Below are 25,912 nucleotides of genomic sequence, written 5' to 3'. Positions count from 1 at the left end.
CAAAATGTATCATTTGACCAGATATTTAGGAAGAGCTCATCATTTCATGGAGTCCGAGACGGTAGAAACCAAATGGGAAAAGTGGTAATCAAGTTAGGTATATATATATATATATATATATATATATATATCTATATCTATATCTATCTATATATATATATATATATATATATATATATATATATATATATATATATATATATACATTTTAAAAAGATTTTAACCAATTCAAATTAATTTATTGTGTTAGAGGTATCATGATGCTTGTATCTAAACCAAATATATAATTTTAAGATTGTTCTATACATAAGGTTGAGTCTCTATAAGCTTCAATATGAGGTCCTAAACTTAGCATGAAAGTATATCCTAGTAGCTGTCTGAGCTAATATAGTCAAATTGTTTGCCTTGGTGTAAGTTGAGCCAATGGCAAGTTGAGCAAATGTAACTGTAATGCAAGGCAGTATCGCTGATATATGAGGTAATGTTAAAAGTGTAAAAAAAAGAACAAAGTGTTTGTTAGGTAGGCAGCTCATACACCCCATACACTCAGTAACTTTCAATGTGGCACTGTCATAGGATGCCACCTTTCCAACAAGTGTTTGGTTTTTGTGTGTAGATTGATGAGGGAAAAAAAGCTTGTAACGTAACAAAATGTGGAAAATATCAAGGGGTCTGAATACTTTCCGAATGCACTGTATTACTTTCTGTATAGGAACACAGGATCCTGAAATATATTTATATATCTTTGTGGGAAAGAATGTTATATTTCCCTTGACGGAGTGATGCAGAATATAAAATATTGCTCAACTTACCCCACTCTTCCCTACAGCCATGCTTGCTGGAGGAATCCAATACCTCTCAAATGGTGGGCAGAGCAGCATCAGGATTGTGGGATATTCGTTTTCCAGGATATCACATCAACCCCAACATTATGTTTTAACAATGTTACCACTACTTTGCCCGGCAGTTATGAGGTTTAAAATAAACTTCTTTACAACCATGTGATGGAAGGAGCAGGGTTTTTACAGTAAGACTTTAAGAAGCATCTTTAGCCAGCAAAGCCTTATCCTCGAGCATAGAGCTCAGCTGGGGTGGCTTGTGGATTCTATCTGGCCTTGTGAGGGCACTGAACAACAGTCAGTCAAGGCTTCTGTTTAAAAAAATAAAAGTCTTTAAAGGAAAACTTCACTCTATTCCGGACCGAGCAGTCGACCCCCCCTCTGTCCCTGGTTTTCTCCAAACATAGGTATTCTCACAAATCCCTGTCACCATGGAAACAGCCGCTATGCAGCGCTCTTGCACAATAGCCGTTGAATGAAAGGAACTGTCTGAAGGAGCAGTCTTCACCCCCATTACATGTACTGACGCTATACAGCCTCATCCTCACTGACCCGGCCACGGTGAGCATGTGCATGGAGTATCCCGTCCAAAGCTTCCGCCCCACCGGGGAAATCATACGAGAGCAGAGATTGCGTCTCTCAAAAGACTGCTGCATTCCTCTCTCAATTGTATTCCTCTTTCCCATTTAAATTGAACCACAAGGCAAAAAGCATGTTATAGGTCCCAGAAAATGAACAGGGGATGTCACTCCATCTCTCTGGTGGTTTAATAATATAATAATAATAATAATATATGCCATTTAGCAGACGCTTTTATCCAAAGCGAATTACAGTCATGTGTGCATACATTCTACGTATGGGTGGTCCTGGGAATCGAACCCACTACCCTGGCGTTACAAGCGCCATGCTCTACCAACTGAGCTACAGAAGGACCACTATTAATGGCATCAGTAAGTGCTTTGAGTCAGATGTGGGACTCACAGGGGCCGATGTAATGGAAATCTGTGATAAATTCCTATTGTAGCAACATATTATCCGATATTGTCTTACCAGCCCCAAATGGTACGCTGTCATTTCACACAACCTGATAACCTGAATCGAATGAAAGAATAACGATCAAATCAAATGGCAATAAATACTAAAGCTTTATTTAGTTTTTCCACTTCTAAAACATGGAAGAAGAATAGGGGCGAATATTTCCACTTTTTTTTCCACAAGGATGCGACATCACAGACACTATCATGCAGTTGACTGGATTTATTGGCCTAAATGCAAGATAAAGAGAGCATCCACAACATGAACAGAGGTTTGTGCAAATGCAGGCTTGCCTATCAGCATATCGTACTCCAAAGGAATGTACAACACATCTTAACAACAGAAGTAAGCATGCAATGAATTCTCTTTTTAGAAATAAAATATATCTATGACCTCAAAATCATCCAGTGGTTTAGGGAATACACAGCAGGGTAATAGACTAGCCTGTATTACCTTCCACCCATTGTACAGTAGTGTTCAGAGCCTATGTTTGTCAGTGGTGAATGTAAAATAAATACCTCAGATTATGCACTCTTCGCAGTGCTCATTTAAAACCAGTCATTCTCCCTGCATAATTACTTTAAAGGAGACATCCACCATTGAAATCAATACCGCTAGATACAGTATGCATCAGGGTTAGCAATACCTGCAACTGACTGTGCATTTGGTCTAAAGGGTTTATTCTGAAAATGAACTAAGCAAAGGATGATTTGAGTTGATGGAGAGTGCTTTGGCTTGTGCCTGAGAGCAACATTAAATCATGAGCCATGTTGTCCAGGGCCATGTTGTCCAGGGCCATGTTGTCCAGGGCCATGTTCTCCAGGGCCATGTTCTCCAGGGCCATGTTCTCCAGGGCCATGTTGTCCAGGGCCATGTTCTCCAGGGCCATGTTCTCCAGGGCCATGTTGTCCAGGGCCATGTTCTCCAGGGCCATGTTCTCCAGGGCCATGTTCTCCAGGGCCATGTTCTTCAGGGCCATGTTCTCCAGGGCCATGTTCTCCAGGGCCATGTTCTCCAGGGCCATGATGTCCAGGGTGGGAACAACAGTACAGCACAGCAAAGAAACAACAGGAAGGTGCTGATACTTGTGACTTGAGCATATGGTGTTCAAATCCCGTTCCCCCTCAGGAACAGGAATACTGATTCATATCAGCATGATATCACTTGCTGTTGCTCGGAGTGTGTAATGTATGTATGGTCTTAGTGTGAGCATATGTTGGGCTGCACACAAGCCAATTCTATGAAAATGCACACTGTTTTAGCTTGTGCAATAAAGATATGGACCAAGGGGCTGGAACGGTAACAGTGTACCCCATCATCTTGCCAATGATTCATACATTTCTCAATATAGATCTGATAGATAAGGTCTCTTGCCATTGCACAACAGTAATCCTAACAATGAGATATCCATTCATGTGATGAATAAATCCACGGCATTATGCCACCTTGAGAAATGGTGTCATCATATTCAAACAAACACATAGTAGATATCCAAACAAAAACAAACAAAACATTAATTTAATAAATATAAAGTACTTCAATATATTACCATTGATGTCAGAACTCAGCCAAAGTGAACTTGTTAATTACAAAGTCGCATCAACAAAGGAGACAGAGGCAATGGCACGGACTGGCATCAAAATCTAAAAACCCATATTATGCTCATTGACCATCTATGGCGGGTTCAACTGAATTCCAGCCTACATGTGGTTGTCACTGTCCAGAGAAAGGTATTGATACGGATTAGAGCCAGTTTTACAATATCCCAGACAACTGTGATGTAATCTTCCTCGTATTTATCCATTATGAGCAAACATTTGCAATCTTTATACTGAATGCAACCTGTTTTTAGGTGTTATTCTTAGTGTATGTAAAAAATATGGGCAGACAAAATAATACGATTTCAGTGATTCAGGTTACCTCTGTTTGCATCATATCTGACGTAGATACCTGATGCACCTAAACTACATCAGTAGAATCTTTAGCAGAAGAAGTTTATGGAACTACGTGCAAGACTTCTTACCCATGAGTTATACAATGAACAAGTCAACGTGTCAACAGAGAGAACAAAATAGTTCCTAGAGGGGAAAATAATGGTTACGGGACATATTCATCATGGAGGGATGTGCATGTAAAGCTGCTTACCATAAGTCAGCAGCATCTCATCCAAACAAGTCAATATGAATACAAGGCCATGATCCCACTCTCTGGTTTCTCATTAATATCAGTGTACTCCTGTGACATTTGCACTCGTCAAACAATAGAAATCATATCAATTCCACCGTATTTAGATGCTTTACTAGACAGTGCAGTGAGGTCTTTCACACGAGTGATGTGATGCAGGGTTATCGCATTGGAATAAGATTTTGGTTTTGAAAGACCTACAATATCGTGACACAAACACCACGAAGAGCCCCATTTTAAAATGGTCCTCGTTAATTCAGTTAAGAAAAGTAACTGGCTAAGGCTCCAGATAGGTCAAGTTGAGATAAAGATATATATCCCAAAGGTATGCTTCATATGGAGGTAACGGGCATAACAGTTGATAAAGATCTGATTTATCTTCATGTCAAACCTTATCATTCATTTACACTGTACATATATTTGTTTGTATTTGTTGCCTTATTTATCATGTATACACTTCTGTAACATTTCATTTGAATGCTCTGCCATCATAAGGGCACTATAAACCTGAGATTGACATAACATGTATGTACGTCACATTGCTTCATCTGTAATAAATCACTAAGCTTTAAAATGTTGTACTGTAAAGTAATATTAGTGTGAATCATGTTACAAAATGTCAAGTTGGCTTGTACAATACCCGTCAAAACTTTGGACACACCTACTCATTCAAGTGTTTTTCATCAAAACTATGAAATAACACATATGGGGATCATGTAGTAACCCAAAAAGTATTAAACAAATCAAAATAGATTTGAGATTTTTCAAAGTAGCCACCCTTTGCCTTGATGACAGCTTAGCTGTCACGAGGAATGATTTTGAAGGAGTTTCCACACATGCTGAGCACTTGTTGGCAGCTTTTGCCTTGACTCTGCAGTCCAACTCATCCCAAACCATCTCAATTAGGTTGAGGTCGGGTGATTGTGGATGCCAGGTCATCTGATGCAGCACTCCATCACTCTCCTTTGTCAAATAGTCCTTACACAACCTGGAGGTGTGTTTTGGGTCATTCTCCGGTTGAAAAAAAAATTATAGTCCCCCTAAGCGCAACACAGATAGGATGGCGTATCACTGAAGAATGCTGTGGTCGCCACACTGCCAGTGTCAACAGCAAAGCACCCCCACACCATCACACCTCCTCCTCCATGCTTCATGGTGGGAACCACACATGCAGAGATCATCGGTTCACCTACTCTGCTTCTCACAAATACAGAGCGGTTGGAACCAAAAATTTCAAATGCCAGATTCTGATATCCATAGCTAGTGTTTCTTGGCCCAAGCAAGTCTCTTCTTCTTATTGGTGTCCTGTTGTAGTGGTTTCTTTACAGCAATTCGACCATGAAGGCCTGATTTACACCGTCTCCTCTGAACAGTGGTTTTTGAGATGTCTGTTACTTGAACTCAGTGAAGCATTTATTTGGGCTACAATCTGAAGTGCAGTTAACTCTGGATGGTTTTTGCGACTGCAATTTTACCAGATTGACTGACCTTCATGTCTTAAATTAATGATGGAATGTCATTTCTATTTGATTATTTGAGTTGTTCTTGTAATAATATGCACTTGGTCTTTTACCAAATAGGGCTATCTCCTGTATACCCCCTACCTTGTCACAACACAACTTATTGACTCAAACGCATTAAGAAGGAAAGAAATTCCACAAATTAACAAGGCACACCTGTTAATTGAAATGCATTCCAGGTGACTACCTCATGAAGCTGGTTGAGATAATGCCAAGAGTGTGCTAAGCTATCATCAAGGCAAAGGGTGGCTACTTTGAACAATATAACATATTAAATATATTTTGATTTGATTGTTTAACCCTTTTTTGGTTATTTCATGATTCCATGTGTTATTTCATAGTTTTGATGTCTTCGCTATTATTCTACAATGTAGAAAATAGTAAAAATAAAGAAAAACCCTTGAATGAGCAGGTGTGTCCAAACTTTTGACCCGTACTGTATATGACTACCTTTTCTGTGCAGGCATCATTTAGGAAAAGTCAAATAAAGTGTTACCTAAATCTCTTTCCTCATAATTGAAAGACTCATGTGGTTTGATATGTTTAGATTCCCCCTCCCCCAATCCTTCAGTTGACAGGCTCTTCAGACAATACCAGTGATGGGCAGTAAGACAGAGAGACACAGCAGAGCAAAATGGACACAGAAGAGAAGCAGACTGAAGCCTTGGAGAGCCTTGAAAGTCATAAAAAAATCAGCTGAGGGCCAAGATGCCAGTATCAGGTCAGAAGGGGACAGAGAGCCTGTGACCATAGTTGATCAACTTTGGGAGGGATTCACCTGCATGCATCCTCCAGCATCATGCTGAACAGGCAGATGGATGCACAGCCAGGCAGAGGGACATGATCCGAACGGAGAGAGAAAACAATCCAAAGGTTTCAGTTTCCAGTCTGTGTGTGAACACTGTACGAATGAAAAAGGAATGATAACAACACTAATATTAATGACCATGGTTCTTGGTCCAGAGCAGCGATCTGCACCCTCTCTCTCTCTGGACTGAGATGTGGTCAGGCCGTGGTCCCCACTGCTGGCAGTGATTCTGTAGGGGTGTTGGCAAGGGAGGTGGGAGAGTCACATGATGGGACGGGCGGCATGGGGCAGATGGCCTTGTGACTGTAGTACTCCACCACCTGGTTGGGCACCTCCGCAAGGACACATTTGGCCAAGGCAGCAGGCGAGGCCTGTGAAAAAATAGAACACAGCTTTAGTCTGGACAGTTCTGGCACAAGACCCCAAAGGGTTAAAGCAATCATTTTCAGTGGCACCTAAATCCAATGAAACTCTGGGCAAATTGTTTTTTAACCTAACAAAGGAAGAAAGGAAAGAGTGATTTGTGTTTTCCGTTGTTTGGGCAGAGGTCAAAAGGAAAGAGGGCTTTGTGTTTTCCGTTGTTTGGGCAGCGGTCAAAAGCAAAGAGGGCTTTGTGTTTTCCGTTGTTTGGGCAGCAGTCAAAAGCAAAGAGGGCTTTGTGTTTTCCGTTGTTTGGGCAGCGGTCAAAAGCAAAGAGGGCTTTGTGTTTTCCGTTGTTTGGGCAGCGGTCAAAAGGAAAGAGGGCTTTGTCAAAAGGGAAAGAGTGGTCAAAAAGCAAAGGGGCTTTGTGTTTTCCGTTGTTTGGGCAGCGGTCAAAAGCAAAGAGGGCTTTGTGTTTTCCGTTGTTTGGGCAGCGGTCAAAAGGAAAGAGTGATTTGTGTTTTCTGTTGTTTGGGCAGCGGTCAAAAGGAAAGAGTGATTTGTGTTTTCTGTTGTTTGGGCAGCGGTCAAAAGGAAAGAGGGCTTTGTGTTTTCCGTTGTTTGGGCAGCGGTCAAAAGGAAAGAGTGATTTGTGTTTTCTATTGTTTGGGCAGCGGTCAAAAGGAAAGAGGGCTTTGTGTTTTCCGTTGTTTGGGCAGCGGTCAAAAGGAAAGAGTGATTTGTGTTTTCCGTTGTTTGGGCAGCGGTCAAAAGGAAAGAGGGATTTGTGTTTTCTGTTGTTTGGGCAGCGGTCAAAAGCAAAGAGGGCTTTGTGTTTTCCGTTGTTTGGGCAGCGGTCAAAAGGAAAGAGGGCTTTGTGTTTTCCGTTGTTTGGGCAGCGGTCAAAAGCAAAGAGGGCTTTGTGTTTTCCGTTGTTTGGGCAGCGGTCAAAAGGAAAGAGTGATTTGTGTTTTCTGTTGTTTGGGCAGCGGTCAAAAGGAAAGAGTGATTTGTGTTTTCTGTTGTTTGGGCAGCGGTCAAAAGGAAAGAGGGCTTTGTGTTTTCCGTTGTTTGGGCAGCGGTCAAAAGGAAAGAGTGATTTGTGTTTTCTGTTGTTTGGGCAGCGGTCAAAAGGAAAGAGGGCTTTGTGTTTTCCGTTGTTTGGGCAGCGGTCAAAAGGAAAGAGTGATTTGTGTTTTCCGTTGTTTGGGCAGCGGTCAAAAGGAAAGAGGGATTTGTGTTTTCTGTTGTTTGGGCAGCGGTCAAAAGCAAAGAGGGCTTTGTGTTTTCCGTTGTTTGGGCAGCGGTCAAAAGGAAAGAGTGATTTGTGTTTTCTGTTGTTTGGGCAGCGGTCAAAAGGAAAGAGGGCTTTGTGTTTTCCGTTGTTTGGGCAGCGGTCAAAAGGAAAGAGTGATTTGTGTTTTCTGTTGTTTGGGCAGCGGTCAAAAGGAAAGAGGGCTTTGTGTTTTCTGTTGTTTGGGCAGTGGTCAAAAGGAAAGAGGGCTTTGTGTTTTCTGTTGTTTGGGCAGCGGTCAAAAGGAAAGAGGGCTTTGTGTTTTCTGTTGTTTGGGCAGCGGTCAAAAGGAAAGAGGGCTTTGTGTTTTCCGTTGTTTGGGCAGCGGTCAAAAGGAAAGAGGGCTTTGTGTTTTCCGTTGTTTGGGCAGCGGTCAAAAGGAAAGAGGGCTTTGTGTTTTCCGTTGTTTGGGCAGCGGTCAAAAGGAAAGAGGGCTTTGTGTTTTCCGTTGTTTGGGCAGCGGTCAAAAGGAAAGAGGGCTTTGTGTTTTCTGTTGTTTGGGCAGCGGTCAAAAGGAAAGAGGGCTTTGTGTTTTCCATTGTTTGGGCAGCGGTCAAAAGGAAAGAGGGATTTGGAGAGCACACAGACAAATCTCATCAAAGCATTTTAGCATTTTTCATCATTACTTTTCTAAATTAATGGATTTTCTTTCCTGGTGACGAAAAAAAATTTTTTTTTAGGAGGTTTTTCTGCAGCTCCTCCATCTGTAGCACTGGCAAGGCCAGCAGAGGAGAGGCTGCCTGGCTGTTAGCATGTCTTCAAAGCCCCATTGGAGGGTAATGCTATTACTGAAGGGGCTTTGGAGGTCACACTGTGAGACTTAATGGCCGCCAGCATCGCTATTATAAAAAGTACTGCAGTTTCTGAGAACTTGGAGACCCACACCTCTCTGTTCTTTTGGCTTGGTTGGGATATGACTGCGGCATAGCAGAGTAGAGGGAGGTAGGGAAGGTGGAGGGATGGAGGTATAGAATGAGGAAGGGAAGGAAGGCAATACTGACCGTTTTGAAGTCTCTGAAGGGCACAAACTGCACAATGTCCCTGAGGACGGGCTCTCCTTTGGGTGAGCGCAGCACCCCGTCATCCCCGTCCAGGATCTGCATGTCTGTGAAGTCTGCATTGCCCACGCCAACGATGATGATGGACAGGGGCTGGTAGGAGGCGCGCACGATGGCCTCGCGTGTGTCTGCCATGTCTGTCACCACGCCGTCCGTGAGGATCAGCAGGATGTGGTAACGCTGGAGGAGAGAGGAAAGAGGAGAGGGTTGCGGTTGCCTGTTGACCTTTTGTCACCACACACTTCAGTGCCCTTGGTTTGTCTGTGTGTAACACGTCATCCTCTGAAATCTGACTGCTCCCACTGAGAAAAGTAATAATGCATTCATCTCTAGTCCCATCAACACCTCTCTCTCTCCCTGCAGGATATCAATACGAATGAGAAAATCCTCAACATCTACAGATATCCTACATTTGCCTAAGAATTTTACATATGAGGTCGATAAGTGTATTTTTTATTTATTTGTATTTTTTATTTCACCTTTATTTAACCAGGTAGGCTAGTTGAGAACATGTTCTCATTTACAACTGCGACCTGGCCAAGATAAAGCAAAGCAGTGTGACAAAAACAACAACACAGAGTTACAAACAAACAAACGTACAGTCAATAACACAATAGAAAAAAATATTAAAAATCTATGTACAGTGTGTGAAAATGTAGAAGAGTAGGGAGTTAGGCAATAAATAGGTCATAGAGGTGAAATAATTACAATTTAGCATTAACACTGGAGTGATAGATGTGCAGATGATGATGTGCAAGTAGAGATACTGGGGTGCAAAAGAGCAAGAGGGTAAGTAGTAATATGGGGATGAGAAAGTTGGGTGTGCTTTTTACAGATTGGCTGTGTACAGGTACAGTGATCGGTAAGCTGCTCTGACAGCTGATGCTTAAAGTTAGAGAGGGAGATATAAGACTCCACCTTCAGTGACTTTTGCAATTCGTTTCAGTCACTGGTAGCAGAGAACTGGAAGGAAAGGTGGCCAAAGTAAGTGTTGCCTTTGGGGATGACCAGTGAAATATACCTGCTGGAGCGCGTGCTACGGGTGGGTGTTGCTATGGTGACCAGTGAGCTGATATAAGGCGGGGCTTCACCTAGCAAAGACTTATAGATGACCTGGAGCCAGTGGGATTGGCGATGAATATGTAGTGCGTGCCAGCCAACGAGAGCATACAGGTCGAAGTGGTGGGTAGTATATGGGGCTTTGGTGACAAAACGGATGGCACTGTGATAGACTGCATCCAGTTTGCTGAGTAGAGTGTTGGGGGCTATTTTGTAAATTACATTGCCGAAGTCAAGGATCGGTAGGATAGTCAATATTACGAGGGTGTATTTGGCAGCATGAGTGAAGGAGGCTTTGTTGCAAAATAGGAAGCCGATTCTAGATTTTATTTTGGATTGTAGATGCTTAATGTGAGTCTGGAAGGAGAGTTTACAGTCTAACCAGACACCTAGGTATTTGTAATTGTCCACATATTCTAAGTCAGAACCATACAGAGTAGTGATGCTAGTCGGGCGGGCAGTTGCGGGCAGCAATCGGTTGAAGAGCATGCACTTAGTTTTACTAGCATTTAAAAGCAGTTGGAGGCCAAGGAAGGAGTGTTGTATGGCATTGAAGCTCTTTTGAAGGTTTGTTAGCACAGTGTCCAAAGAAGGGCCAGATGTATGCAGAATGGTGTCGTCTGCATAGAGGTGGATCAGATAATCACCAGCAGCAAGAGCGACATCATTGATGTATACAGAGATAAGAGTCAGCCCGGGAATTGAACCCTGTGGCACCCCAATAGAGACAGACAACATGCCATCCGATTTGACACACTGAACTCTGAGAAGTAGTTGGTGAACCAGTCATTTGAGAAGCCAAGGCTATTGAGTCTGCCGATAAAAATGCGGGTGATTGACAGAGTCGAAGGCCTTGGCCAGGTCGATGAAGACGATGTCGGTTATGATATCGTTTCGGACCATGAGCGTGTCTGAGGTGCACCTCTGACCAGCTTGGAAACCAGATTGGATAGTGGAGAAGGTACGATGGGATTCTAAATGTTCAGTGATCTGTTTGTTAACTTGGCTTTCGAAGATTTTAGAAAGGCAGGGCAGGGTGGATATAGGTCTGTAACAGTTCGGGTCTAGAGTGTCTCCCCCTTTGAAGAGGGGGATGACCATGGCAGCTTTCCAATCTTTGGGGATCTCAGATGATACAAAAGAGAGGTTGAATAGGCTAGTAACAGGGGTTGCAGATTGTCTATCCCAGCTGATTTGTAGGGATCCAGATTTTGCAGCAGAAAAATGCTTATTGACATAGTCGATTATCGTAGATTTATCGGTGGTGACAGTGTTTCCTATCCTCAGTGCAGTGGGCAGCTGGGAGGAGGTACTCCTATTCTCCATGGACTTTACAGTGTCCCAAAACTATCATCATATTCCTATGTATTCTCCTCTCAGATGCCCCATGAGTCCTTAGGCATTAAAGTGCCCCGGCTGCAGTTTTAACTCATGTCCTGAATTATTTTTGCATTGATCCTTTGTTGATCCTTTGTTCTCATTTACTGATCAGAAGAAGAAGGGATGATTGAATAATAAATTAAGATCAGTACAAGGACGAAGGAGAAGAAACGGACAGAATGATGAAAAAGTGTTTCAAATGTAATGGGAATAGCCAGAGGGCAAACTAATGTAGGAACACATTGATATTAAAGGCCTTGGGCATTCTTGTTAACTCAATCCTTACCACGTTTCATTGAGAGATTTTAAAGGTGCTTTTGCAAAACCTCAATAAATTATAACAGATTTATACAATGGGTTGGTCTAATCCTGGATGCTGATTGGTTAAAATCGAGTTCCTGCCGGTGTCTATTTCACAAGTTACCACCGGCTAAAGCTATGAAATGCCTATTTACTGTTCCATCTCACTGCGCAATCCACTGTCTCGTCAGCCCAGCCAGACCATTTATAAACTTAATCTCCACTGTAAAAAGCATCTAGACATTATCTCCCATTTCTTTTAGACTAGTATTTGGTTTTCAACAGCAGAGATTTGTATAAACCTTGCTGTCTGTGGTCACCAGGGTGCTCGTTATGGAGCACACCTGTCACCAGCGTTATGTGCATCTGCGCATAATGACACTCACCTGGACTCCATCACCTCCCTGCTTACCTGCCCTACATATGTCACTCCCTTCGCTTTCTTCCCCAGTTGTCATTGATCCTGTTCCATGGCGGTGCGCTGTACTGTCATTTATTAAATGTATTCACTCCCTGAACTTGCTTCCTGACTCTCAGCGTACATCGTTTACATTTCTCTTTCCAGCTTCAGTTTGAAGTAATTGTGCTAGCTGTGTCATTGGCTAGCTCCTCCAAACAGTGTACTTGTGAGAGAGCAAATGTTCTATGCCAGGCCAAATCGCTCATTGGTATGGCTGTATCCAAATGTCACTAGAAAACAGTTTAAATAAACAAATGCAGCTACTTTTGGCATTCTGGCTGCACTGTTTGTGACCGTTAGCCCAAGTTGGCTAGCTAGCAATAAGGGGATAAGAACGTTGCCAGTCAGCATGACAACAGAACATTTAGAACAAATGTCTATAGAATAAAGACTGTGTCGTGTCTCCAGCAACTGAGCCAGCCGGCTTGGGTAGCAATCCTAGATTTGTGTCGGGACTATCTTGTGTAAGGACAAAATAGTATAAATGAACATGTTTAATGGAAATATGTCTCATTATTTGAAATTGCTGGTATCCCATTGCATAAAAGTGATAATTCCCTCAAACACAGTGTTTGGCGGATATATTGGCACCGTTTGCAGGCCCGAGACTAACAGCCGTGCCAATATCCTCCACACACGGCTTCTCGGGCATTGTCACTTAATTAGACAAAAACATTTAATAGTGAATGACATCACTATCATGTTTTTCATTTCCACACAATCATACACCTACATGGTCTGTATTGGCTGACTGGTATTAATTGTGTAAAAGCTGAGCTGAGCCTGGGACAGCTCATCCAAGGAGGCTCAATGGATGTGATATCAGTTATGGACATTTTTACTTTTCTCCATATCATGCAGGCTGTACTGTACATCACTCCATTACAGCAGTAAAGGGACACTTACTGAGGCATCTTTGATGGTCTCCTCTCCTGCTGACAGCTTGGCTATCCTGCTGATGATGGGAGAGACGTTGGTGGGGCCATACAGCTGGATCTTAGGCAGGCAGTTCTGGTAGGCCTCCACCACCCCCTGAATCTCTGATCACACACACAAACACAGGCGTTCTACTGTGGGTACACGCCTTAAAGTGGCACATTGAGGAAGGAATGGAGGGAGAGCTGGATAACTAAGGGTGGGCTGGAGCACAATCACTAAGGGACAAAGTATTACTGGAAATGTACATTTGTAGGGCTCTGTGTCCATTAAAGGTGGATTCTGAGAGCGGGGAAAGCACTCTCAAGCTCCACATGCTATCCAGTATGCACATTTTTCATTGTAAAATGTCAGCGGATTTAGATTGATGGAGAGTCGGGCAGAGCTGCTGAGATGTTCAGAAGTATAAGGTACCCAGAGGAGGCTTCATCTCTGTTACCTTCACATTCATCGTCCTCTGGGTTGAAATTGATGGCAAAGTCATGGGACACCTGTTTGTTGGGAAATAAAACAGGGTCAGACACTGATGTACTGGAAATGAGTGTAGACAAAATCCCTATGTCTCATTCGAAATACAACTGGGGTCTTCAAGGATGCTAATTTATTTCAGTCCACATTTTACGATCATTTGAATGTCTGGAGTAGTGGTGGAATAAATGAAAATATAGGACCATAAGTCCACATAAAGATTACTTTGAGTATGAGAATGACCCTGTTCCTGATACAAAGTGGTCCAGTTATCTTATTGAACAAAGCCACAGCCACACAGCCTTTTGAGAACTTTTACTATTTTGGGTAAATACAACAGCTTTGGGCTCTTGGACTATTCTAAGTGACAACAACAATACAGAATTTACAGATTTGGTTTTATAGCATTTTAGCAGCCTGGGGTTCAGAAAGTGTTCAGACGTGGCATTTTTCTATCCAATCAAAACAACCGTCTTTTTGGTCCAGTGTATGTACCTTTGACAAGACAGATGTCATTAAGCCATAATGACAGAACTTACAGTAGATAAGACTATTTATAAGCCAATGCACAGCACAGAACAGAAGCAGAGTCTGATAGCCTTATTTGATATTTTCTCGGTCTGTTGACCTGCCAGTACTTCAGTGTGCCTGTGATTCTCCATCTCTGGAAGCAGTCTGTGTGTCTGAAAGCGGTGTGTGTGTGTGTGTGTGTGTGTGTGTGTGTGTGTGTGTGTGTGTGTGTGTGTGTGTGTGTGTGTGTGTGTGTGTGTGTGTGTGTGTGTGTGTGTGTGTGTGTGTGTGTGTGTGTGTGTGTGTGTGTGTGTGTGTGTGTGCGTGTGCGTGCGGCACTTCAAACCCTCTCCCCAGGGTGCTAGTTAAAACAACAGCCAGATCTCTGTTCTCCATGCCAAATCTGCTAAAACAACGCCCCTGTCTCGCTCCTGAAACCTTCTGACAAGTGGCCATCAACACCAAGGAGCCATGCTTGCCATTATTCTAATTCCTCAGAACATGTTATTTTCTCGGGGACAGGTTGGTATTTCCAGAGAAGGGGCTTGTGAATAAAAATAAACTCAATTATGAATTTGAAATGTGAGATTTTGACAGAGTGACAAATGGTGTCAGGATATAGGGCAATCAGCCCGTTCAATATATAGACTCAGGGCAAATACCAAGAGGAGAGAGGATGGAGGGAAAATAAGCAGTGTGGGGAAATATTATAACAACTAAACAAGATAATACTCACCTCATAATTGGGTGGAATTCTGGCACCAAATCCCAAGGCGGAAAATCTTTTGTCACTAAAATGTAAAGTAAATCAATCATACAATAATACTGTTCTCGCTGTTACAGTAGAGTTACACGGTCACTGATCAAATGGAAGATACTTGTTGAGAACATTACTGCAATTTATCTCTTTCACACAGAAAAAACTACACTGCAAATCCCTCCTTTTAAGACTTGTTTACAATTTAACCAGTTAGGACACTCAAATGGCAATTTAAGATTTGCTTCTTTGTTCCAGCTGTCAGTTTGCACCTATGGGGTGAGATTATGTTACTCTCCGCCAACAAGTGGTAATTGTGCGGTCGCAATGGCTGTATTCCCCACATCATTATCGGTATCATTCTAATATGCTGAGCTGATGTAGTACAATATGCTCTGCCATATTGAATGCATTACTCTTTGTCAGGAGGGCAGGAGAGCACTGCACTAGAGGAATGAAGGCAGGAACTGTGAGGGAGAATGAGAGTGTAAGACACAGTAGGACAGAAGCAATGCCTGCTGGGAAATACCACTAGACATACAGTAGATCTGATCACACGGTGAGCTGTGGGGCTCATTGAGCAGTATGCGAGCCGAGACAAGAAACAAAACACGAGTCCTCCTAGTGCAACGGCAAAAAGAGAGGGTTGAAGAAAGGATTCAAATATGAGATGGAATGATTAGTGAGTTACAGCTCTCTCTCTCTCTCTCTGACAGGGAATGTGTGTATCTATCACTCTCCAATCCATGGCACTGTGAACATGTGTGCTGGGCTGTGCTAGCTTCTTTTCCATCACATTAGTAATACTGCCTAAATACATGATTTTATCTCTGCTATCGGGACATTGCTTTCATGCAGAAAAAAAGTGGAGTCTCGAGCACCGTGGCAATCTGAATGAACATCTCCATAATAACATCTTGGTTTCAGTCATCAGCATTTGAAAGGAGCTGTTTTAATTTATTTACTGCAGCAGGAAGGGGCGAGAGTGATGACATGGGCTGGGAACACTAAAGCAGGAAGTAATAAGCATTCAATTGAAGATTTGCCTGTAAGCCTTCATTAGAGACAACTAAAGGACTGTACACTTTAATATCCCATCTCTGGCTGATTGATACGTTTTCCAGCACATTACAAAATAATGGAAAAACAGACGATAAAACCCTTCTGGTCTCATCATCCACCCTTGGGAATTAAGAATGATCATCTCTGTGATAAACATAGTATTCTTCAATTGGGCTTCCTCTATCTCAGGAGATGGTATACTCTCTCAGGATGCCGCTCTCTCATGAGAAAGAGGGAAGCTGTCCGAACAACCAAGGCCACTACAAAGGCAACTGGTTTCCAAATGCGCAAAGGTTGCTGCCATCCCCGATATTCACAGTTTGCTTACAGCTGCTCATTATTTTCTCTCTAAAGACTGACAGGGGAGCATCTAACAAGCAAGCCAATCAAAAATATATTTATTTTTTCAAATCAAATTGGGCTTGGTGGATGTACAGTACAACACATGTGGAACGTCATCCCCAAAACCATGGTCCTTTGCTCTAGCAGGCCTGGTAATACATGAGGGCACGCACAGACACACGCACAGACACAGACACACACACAGACACAGACACACGCACAGACACACGCACAGACACAGGCACAGACACAGGCACAGACACAGACACAGAAACACGCACAGACACACGCATAGACACACATACAGACACAGACACACGCACAGACACACACACACACCGACACAGACACAGACACAGGCACAGACACACGCACAGACACAGGCACAGACACAGACACAGAAACACGCACAGACAGGGTTGGTTTAAATGCGGAAGACACATTTCAGTTGAATGAATTCAATTGTACAACTGACTAGGTATCCCCTTCCCTTTCTATCAACCCAGGGAAAAGAAAGCTGGTAAAACATCTTGGATCAATGAAGGAAAGCAGGAGACATGATTTCTCTCTCTCTGCCCCCAGTCGAGTTATAGAAATGCTCTCTTTTTGTTCCCTCCATCAACACTTTGGTCCTTAATCTCCTTAATCCTCAACTCCTTAATCCTCAGATAAAGAAAGAGGGGAAAGTGGACCTCCTCTCTCCCTCCACCCTCCGTGGGGAGATTTACGCAGATTCTGTCAATGGCTAATCCTGCGTTTAATGAATCCCACAGGACAGCGCTATCCAGGAGAAAGGACAGGAATAACCTGCAGGAGCAATGGAGGTGTACAAGAACAAAATTGGCTGCAACACAACGTGCCGAAGACACATTTACTCTGACAGCAAATCATGACAAATTAGTGACTAAACTGCATGCAGGGTCAAATTGGGCAGATAGTTTTGTTAATTATTGTCTGTAATGCAAAGGAGATCCATCACAATGGGCGAATGAGAAATGGGCCTACAACATACTCTCTGCTCGGCAGTGGCAAAGCCAGTTTCAAGTTCTATAATACAATTCAAACTACTCAACCACTGATGTCTGATGTCGCTGCCTTGAATAGCTATCTGTTGTTGTTTGTCTTGTATCTTTCTATTCTATCTAGTCCGTGGTGTTTTGTCCAAACAGAAATCTCATTACAATACATCAGACTTATAATTTTAACATAACGGCGAGATCGACCTGAAACAACTTCTCAAAGTTTCCTCAGCGATTTATCTTACTTTTCTCCTCTGACGCAAATGCAGTCAATATGTTCCAAAGCTCCTGTAGTATCAAGAGAAGACACTGTACAAATACTTCCACTGGAGCTACTGCTAGTTCTGATGCTTGGTGCTTCCCTGTTCTATCAGTCAGTTTAATACTTTGTGGGAATAGAACCTGGTGTTTGAGAAGATGTAGAGGTGCCACAAGTTCCCGAGAGTAAAAGAAACTGGCTATGGTTCCCCCAGATAAAATAGACATTCTCTGGGAAGTAGCCTTTCTGTGTAGTGGTATACATATTCTCTTTGATTGTGCTCAACGTTTTAGGATTCTTATGCCTTTTTCCAATTGAACCTGGATTAAACATCACAACCTAGGTTAGTTCAGTGTGTGTGGAGTAGTAGTCCACCTCTGTGTCTTTTCTTAAGCAGCACATGGCTGTACTAAGTGATAAGTCCCAAGTAGAGAACTAATTATGTCTCACAGACTGCTATGCTGTGGAGGACTACCACCCCGGTAGACAGCCATATTTCAACGTGACACCAATAAGAAGAGTGGGAGAGCCAAATGTGAGGCTGTTCACAGGCCTGTTAATGAGGATGGCACCAATGTGTGGGCTCCATGTTGGCACCTCTTTTTCACTTCCACGTGACATGGTGTGAGAGCGGATCTTGCAGGCGGGTGTCTTCACTGAGCCCCGTTCCCCTCTCAGTAGGAGAACCAGCCACTTCCCACTCAGAGCAAAAGGTGCCCGGCTCCTAATCCAGCTCCTACTATGTAAAAGTGATCAAACATCACCTGATGTTCACCACAAGAGGCCTGCATGCCCACGTTGTGCACCTGAATAACAGCCTGGCGTGGGAGGAGATAACCCACAATATGTAACGTAGGCGCAACACCTAAAGGCATGTTTGTGACACCCAACACCAAACTGAGTTAGCTACCTACACATCTCTTTTCCAGGTAGCTAGAGTCTGTGTCTCTCCAACAGGTCTTCTGCTGTTCTACAGTCATCTCTTGCATTCTTTAATTAGGCAGCCAACGTTCTCCACACATTCAAGAGGAGGAGCCCACACTGGCATGACTCACAGTGTAAATCCTCATTTGGCTCTGTGCCGACAGACAAGAGGATCTTTCCTCTAAAATAGAAATAATGAAATAATTTGTTTCTAATTAACCAGTGTCTGACAAGACTGTCTCCGATAGCCCTGGTGTATATTGAATAAATATTGAATCTTTCCACTTCTACCTATGGCTCTGCTGTTGCCTCTCCTCTGCCCTCTGCCCTCTGTCCCTCTCTACCCCTGTCTCTGCCCATCCTGCTACTGTCCCTCCATGTCTCTGCCCATCCTGCTACTGTCCCTCCCTGTCTCTGCCCATCCTGCTACTGTCCCTCCCTGTCTCTGCCCATCCTGCTACTGTCCCTCCCTGTCTCTGCCCATCCTGCTACTGTCCCTCCCTGTCTCTGCCCATCCTGCTACTGTCCCTCCCTGTCTCTGCCCATCCTGCTACTGTCCCTCCCTGTCTCTACCCATCCTGCTACTGTCCCTCCCTGTCTCTGCCCATCCTGCTACTGTCCCTCCCTGTCTCTGCCCATCCTGCTACTGTTCCTCCCTGTCTCTGCCCATACTGCTACTGTCCCTCCCTGTCTCTGCCCATCCTGCTACTGTCCCTCCCTGTCTCTGCCCATCCTGCTACTGTCCCTCCCTGTCTCTACCCATCCTGCTACTGTCCCTCCCTGTCTCTGCCCATCCTGCTACTGTCCCTCCCTATCTCTGCCCATCCTGCTACTGTCCCTCCCTGTCTCTGCCCATACTGCTACTGTCCCTCCCTGTCTCTGCCCATCCTGCTACTGTCCCTCCCTGTCTCTGCCCATCCTGCTACTGTCCCTCCCTGTCTCTGCCCATCCTGCTACTGTCCCTCCCTGCCTCTGCTAATCCTGCTGTGCCACTGCGCCAGGCTGGGTGTCCTCTCCTCTGGTTTGGGGTAATGATCCCTTGCCAGCCATGGAGGGGGATTTGGCCGCTCCGCCAGGCACAGGCAGTCTTTGCCAGGCTGAGACAGAATAGGATATCACAGGGTGTAGTGAGCACCACAGGACAGAGGAAATGCTGCATCCGCCACCACGGATGGAACAAGACCTGCTGTCTACAGCAGAGGCAGCAGTAAATCTAAGCAGACTAGCCTCATCTCAAACACTGATTCTGCCTCCAAGCAACTTCATCTGAGATTTCCCCAGGGCCTCCTCATGCATTTGTAATGTCTGTGTAAAGGCAATTTGTTTGCTCTAATTTCCTCCTAGTAAGGTGGAACTATAGGGATTTAATGAAAGTGTTGGCAGTGGGCATGCGAATTGCAGGTGGACCTTCATTTAATTAATGCATGAAAATTACTGTTGTTTTTGTTTTGGTGGTGTCAAATCCACAAGCGGCTCCTTGCGTTACCTTATCTCGGACACTGCCATTGGATGCAGCAAAACCACACCCACCTTTATTTGGGACAAATCCCATGCAGCCGTGTTAGAAGTTCATGCAGTCACATTACAAGTTCAGACACTCGAATGTGAGATGTTATATTGTCTACACCTCGATTAGACTGATAGCCTATCCCCATCCAAATTAAAATGAAAACATGCACACTTTCTATTGCAGTTTTGAACTTCTAATGCAGTAGGGATAATAGGAAGGGAGTGATTTGTAACACACAAGAACAGCCACTCGCCGATTTGCAGGCTCATACCGCAGTTACACCTTCAACACCGGCAAAACAACGTGAGTTATCACTCGATCTGATTGAATCGAGGCCTTATCATTGTAATAATTGTTCAACTCTGTCATTCATTTCCCACCTCATGCTTCAATGAGTAGTAGAAAGGATCCTCTGAATTCTATTCTATTTCAACATTCCACGAATTCCATTACCTCCTCATAGCTGGGAATTAGATGGAGTAGAACCACTGTCTCGGTTAAAGTTAAATTTCCCATTGATAGACATACAGAGAGCAGCCCCAGAGATAGAGATCAAGATAAGGCTGGGCAGAGAGGCGTGGTGCTGACTAACCTGTCATAATCCTGACAGATCTCACCCACTGCTATCAAAGCCTTCAGATACTCATTGGGCTGGTACGGGTTGATGTAGTGTAGGGAGCAGCTGTTCCGTGGGTCTCCGTTGGAGGCTGTGAAGTCAATGGCCACCTAGAGCAATGATAGATTCATAGAAGACTGTAAACAAACCAAACACCATAAACACTAGACCTAGGGTCTACCTGTCCATGCATATTGTGTTGAAGCAGGCTACGCTGTACAGTGCTCTGTCAAACTGGTGTTTCTATAGAGGAAGATTATGACAAATCAATTGACTTCCATTGTGTAAGTGTCTGGAGCCTGCGCCATTGAGTGACATTCCAACCTGGGAGCGCCCTCACAAGGTCTTAAATACTGTAATATCATCGCAATCATGTCCTCAAGCATAACTGCTTACGCAAGTGAATCTGTATAATATATGGTGAAAACATAAATATCTAAGATACGTAAATGAACATTGCTGAAGCCGTCTGTTAAATTTAGATTTTTATGTCCAGTCATAGCGCAGATGTTCTCAGAGCAATTTATACGACCAACACATGTGCAGGATGCATTGAGGGCATGTCAAAAAGGAGTGACAAAGGACAGAGATGTTTCCCTTCTTTGACGTCAGCAGTGCTAAAGATACGGGCACAGGGAGAACTGCAGCTTCTCTACAAGGGAAATGATCATGTCAATATTCTGCAGGTATTTTTTTTTAAATCAGTGCATTATCAAAGGACTTCTATAGTGTTCTTAATCTGTGGAAGGTGATACCTAAGGCTGTCTATGCAACAATGAAGCAGTGCTCCTAACATAGCCGTTCCCCTAAATGAATATTCATTATTGCCTCAGCTATCCTTCTAAGGAGCTAGCCTTCAGTGAGAGAATCATCCGGAAACAACGGAAAATGCCAGTCAGCAGGGTAATGTTTAATTAGTAAAAAAAAATGCAGAATGTAATGTTTCACACTTAGAGAACGTAGCATTTAATCAAAACACTGGCCTTGATGACAGCACTTAACCTGGAAATGGAACACTGGTTTAAATCTCACAGGCAGGTTAGAATACTAGGCTTATTGTCTATTCCAACACCTTAACGAAGGTAAGCAACCATTAACATGTATAGAATGCGCAGGCAGTCAGTGGATCGTACACGTTTTGAAGGTTAGCATAGCGTTGTACCATGCTGCTATGTGATGATGACCTGCTAGTGCATGCATCGGCTGCTCAACTTACTGTAAAGTGGATTTGGCATCCTCCCATGATGTAGTCGAGGAAGGAATACACTCTGTGAAGCTGCAGAACAGAGAGGAAGCTTTTAAACTAAACCCCAGAGGTTGGGGGTTCAGACTCGGTAGAGTACTCATCAATGTTTTTAGATGAGTTCCAGTTTTAACCAATGGCTGTTCCATTTACAAAAGAACAAGTATGTATTTTAAAACGATTATTAAACCACTACTCAGTAGCAATCAGTGTTTAGAAAACAAGTATTATGTAGTAAGCATGAACATGGAGAATGGTGATGATTTCATTTAGTCTGAAGGCAGCAGCTCTGTGATGTGCAGTGTGTTCTCTCCATGCCAGTTAGAGATCACACACCCAGTGGGGGCGGCAGAGGATTCAAACTGAGACACAGCAGCAATCACATGAGCTGGGCGCAGTAAACTAATGAATCCAAATGAAATCATCCAAATGATAGGCTGCCGAAACAATAGGCCTGAGAGACACCAAAACAACTATACCAATTTAAAAAACGTTTCATTTTGACAAGATCTGCGAACTAAAAACATATGGGGGAAAAAGCACGGTGACAGCCACCCACAGATGTAGTCATTTACAGATTTGGGTTGTGGGGGTGGACAGTAAACTGAGGTTGATCGCATTTCTGAAACGAGCAGTACTAATTCATCAGCACTATGTGTACATGTTCTGAGAGAGTAGAACCGTATAGCAAAGAGACAGGGATGATTCTCTATGTATTCAATAGTGGAGAGTTGCTGAGCAGGAGCTGTAAATGTTGGCTCTAACCTTGAGATCACTGAGGATGACCACCCCAGAGTTCTTGTAGTTCTTTTTCTTTAGTTTGTACTTTGGATTCATGCAATCCCATGTGACCTTCAACACAGGAGGTAGACAACACATACAGAGACACAGTTACGAGTCGTGACGTCTGCTGCAGACCTGCGGTACGACTTGCAGAACATAGAAGAGCAGCGCGACGTTCCTTTCACCTGTTTCTGTCTTTGTCAGAGATAAGTGACACATCCGTGACACACATCAAAACATTCAACAGTGACTGACAGCACTCGCTCTCCGTTCGACTGACCTTGCTTCCACCGCCAATTTTCTGCATTTCTCTGAAGGTGGCATAAAACTCTCCGATGAAGTCGTGTTTTCCCCTGGAGTCAGAATCCCAGACTAGGCACTGTGACACAACCAGACAGTGACAGACAGAACCCTCTGATATTGACTGTTCATTCACCAGTAAGTTACTTCATTCACCAGTTCCGTTCATTCATTCATCGACACCACAGCAGCAACGTTAAACCATCACACTGTGACTTCCTGTGTTTCTTACCTTGAGCTTCCTGTCCTCATCACAGCTACACAGAGAGATGAGAGACACTTTAAAGGGCTCCCACACGGGGTTCAGGTTGTTTTTGATTACCTGCAACAGCAAGAGCACATTAGACATGAGTAACTTTCACCGCACTTGGAGAAGGAGAGGTAGATACAGAGAGGAGGAATAAATGTGTCTATTAACCTCAGTTCTGTGAACGAGCTGTTCCGTCCCATCATCGTTGATTCGATATATTTCCAAAAAGGGGTCTGACTTACTGAAGAGATCCTGTCAAATATACAAACCAATCAAACACAAAACACTAATTCTGGTTGAGCCATTAATGTACAGTCATTTATCTCAGACAATCAAATAACAAACAAGTTGTTGTAATCACACACACACACACACAGATGTCATCATGTTAGCTTGGTCATCCTGGTGCTAAATTTGACACAGCTTGTCCCCTCTGCCTGTGCATGTGGTGTATTGTTCACTGCTGTAACAAATCAAATCAGGAAAAGGGTGTGAAAGAGTCATTTAACATTGAGTCTCAAGGTAAGGCTGAGAGCAGCTACAGCTTGTTTGGGTCAATTGATTGTTCAGGGCTCAGCAGACAGTATTTCTGTACATCATGTAGTGTATGTGTGTGAGAGTGTTAGAGAAAGGAATGGAGGGAGAAAGAACGAGTGTGTGAGAGAGTGAGAGGGGGGCACAAAACAAGATATTTAATGTCCCCGTTTCTCGCTGCATTAGCCTGATACAGCTCCACAGGGACAGCCAGGGAGGAAAGAGAGGGAGGTAGCCCCCAATATCGTTGCCACGGCAACCCATTGCCAGTGGCGTCACTGTGGACATGCATTCAACATTTAATCCCTGTCCAGCAATAACAGCTCTCACCACTTATATAATAAGCACCATTAATTAAGTTACCTTTGACCAGCACGGTCTACTGAGTTCCATAATGTTACAAGTTCCATAATGTCCTCCAGCAGTTTGTTCAGTGCCTTGGATAGCGTTTCTGGCAGCATTACAGTATTAGAAATACATGGGGAATATTTCATTGCCTGATCTATGTTGCTCATACTGTGGTTGTCACAGCAACTCTTTCCATCTACAATTATATATATTTTCTACGTATCTCACTTCTCGAATACTTTGAAAACAAAAGGTTAAACATTCAAGAAGTTTAAATGCAAACCTTTGAAAAGGTACTTTGTCCGAGCCATCAACCATTGTGCTGGTAAATCAACTACAATACTAAAGTGCCTCATCATCATCTGATCACCACCGTGAAGCAGGCAGTATTTATAGCTTGAGTGGTATAGATCATGTGCATAGTCTATTGGAGTAATATTTCTCAGTGTAATGGGATCCTCAAAGTCATTGGAACGGACAGATTCCATACAAAGATAGTAGCCTGGCAATGAATCTGCCTGAGCATGTGGCCATTCCCCCCCCCCCTTCCCTCTCCCACTTTCCATCTCCAGCCTACACTGACTATTTTTCTCCCGCCCTAAAAGGGTTATTCGGCTGTCCCCATAGGAGAACCCTTTGAATAACCCTTTTTGGTTCCAGTTAGAATCATTTTTGTTACAAATAGAACTGTTTGGGGTTTCATGTAGAACCCTTTACACAGAGGGTTCTACATAAAACCAAAAATGGTTCCAACAGGAACCAAAAAGTGCTTTTACCTGAAACCTAAAAAGGGTTCTCCTATGGGGACAGCCAAATAACCTTTTTGTAAGTTAAAGCAGTTTGCTGACAGGGTTGGGCAACTGAAATGTAATTATGTCAATAAGAAAAGGAAAGAGAACGTTTTAAAGCACACCATACCACCATTGATACGTTTCCCTGCCTCCAATGTACACTGAAGATTTCATTAGCCTTTATTGTTTGTCTCTAAATCACAAACAGTGCAATTGGAAATCTGTTTTTATTTCCACATGAAATTGCTCATCATGACCCTATTTCCACTGAGTTATAGGTCCAAACAGCCAATCAAAAAGACTGTAACTTGCTAACTCTAATAAATGCCTTACAAAGGAGCGTGGGCTCTGCTCTGATGAATGCCCACTAAGCAAAACTTTACCTCCACTCCCTGTTAACTTTCTCCAACACTGCTTAGAGTCAGAGGCCAATTGCACCCTTTGCTTGGTAGCATTCTGAGAGCATAGAGAGGCAGGAAGAAGATTTCTGCTATAATCATTGATGTCAGAGATTTATTCCAGTCTTGTTGACTGAGATATGAACCTTCTGCCTTGAGCCTTGTGTGGGTGTGCCAGCTCTACTGTAGGTGCCTCAGTGCTCCAGCTCCCAAAATCTTCTGCCAAATATCTTTCGTAGCCCTCCTAAATGCTCTACCGACAACAAACTCCCTCTTACTGAGCTCACCATGCATTTTACATAGCTTTCCTCCATCAAGCCATTTGTTGAAAAACTTCTGCTGTCTGTGCTGTCTTTGCAACAGAGAGCCCCATGTTGGATTGATTTCCTCATCTTGTGTTAGGGCACAGGAATTTAGAGTTGAAAAGGACAGGTCGATCATGTCCTTTGGATATTGCAAGGTAGCCTTTCAGAGCCAGGATACTTGAAATGTATAAATTCCTAAATTACAGACAAAAATGGAATGGTAGGAAAAAAGGGGGGGAAACAGTATTTTGCAGATAATC

General features: G+C 43.4%; 1 protein-coding gene across 1 annotated transcript in view; it reads right to left on the bottom strand.

The window, feature by feature from the left end:
* Window positions 1–4,547: 4,547 nt before the first annotated feature.
* Window positions 4,548–25,912, bottom strand: part of LOC118394310 (copine-7-like) — a 46,008-nt gene continuing 24,643 nt past the window's right edge. Inside the window, exons 6-16 of the mRNA XM_035787506.2 lie at window positions 23,445–23,528; window positions 23,259–23,348; window positions 23,007–23,105; window positions 22,709–22,795; window positions 21,917–21,976; window positions 20,677–20,810; window positions 14,948–15,002; window positions 13,673–13,724; window positions 13,204–13,337; window positions 9,042–9,278; window positions 4,548–6,757 (exon numbers count right to left, since the gene is read on the bottom strand). Of these exons, the coding sequence (XP_035643399.2) occupies window positions 6,584–6,757; window positions 9,042–9,278; window positions 13,204–13,337; window positions 13,673–13,724; window positions 14,948–15,002; window positions 20,677–20,810; window positions 21,917–21,976; window positions 22,709–22,795; window positions 23,007–23,105; window positions 23,259–23,348; window positions 23,445–23,528 (1,206 nt within the window). The 3' untranslated portion in view covers window positions 4,548–6,583. The remainder of the gene's footprint in view (window positions 6,758–9,041; window positions 9,279–13,203; window positions 13,338–13,672; window positions 13,725–14,947; window positions 15,003–20,676; window positions 20,811–21,916; window positions 21,977–22,708; window positions 22,796–23,006; window positions 23,106–23,258; window positions 23,349–23,444; window positions 23,529–25,912) is intronic.

This window comes from Oncorhynchus keta, chromosome 14 (assembly GCF_023373465.1).
Source record: "Oncorhynchus keta strain PuntledgeMale-10-30-2019 chromosome 14, Oket_V2, whole genome shotgun sequence".
Lineage (NCBI taxonomy): Eukaryota > Metazoa > Chordata > Actinopteri > Salmoniformes > Salmonidae > Oncorhynchus > Oncorhynchus keta.
Note: the sequence above shows the minus strand (reverse complement) of the source record. Positions and strands in the feature narration are given on the sequence as shown.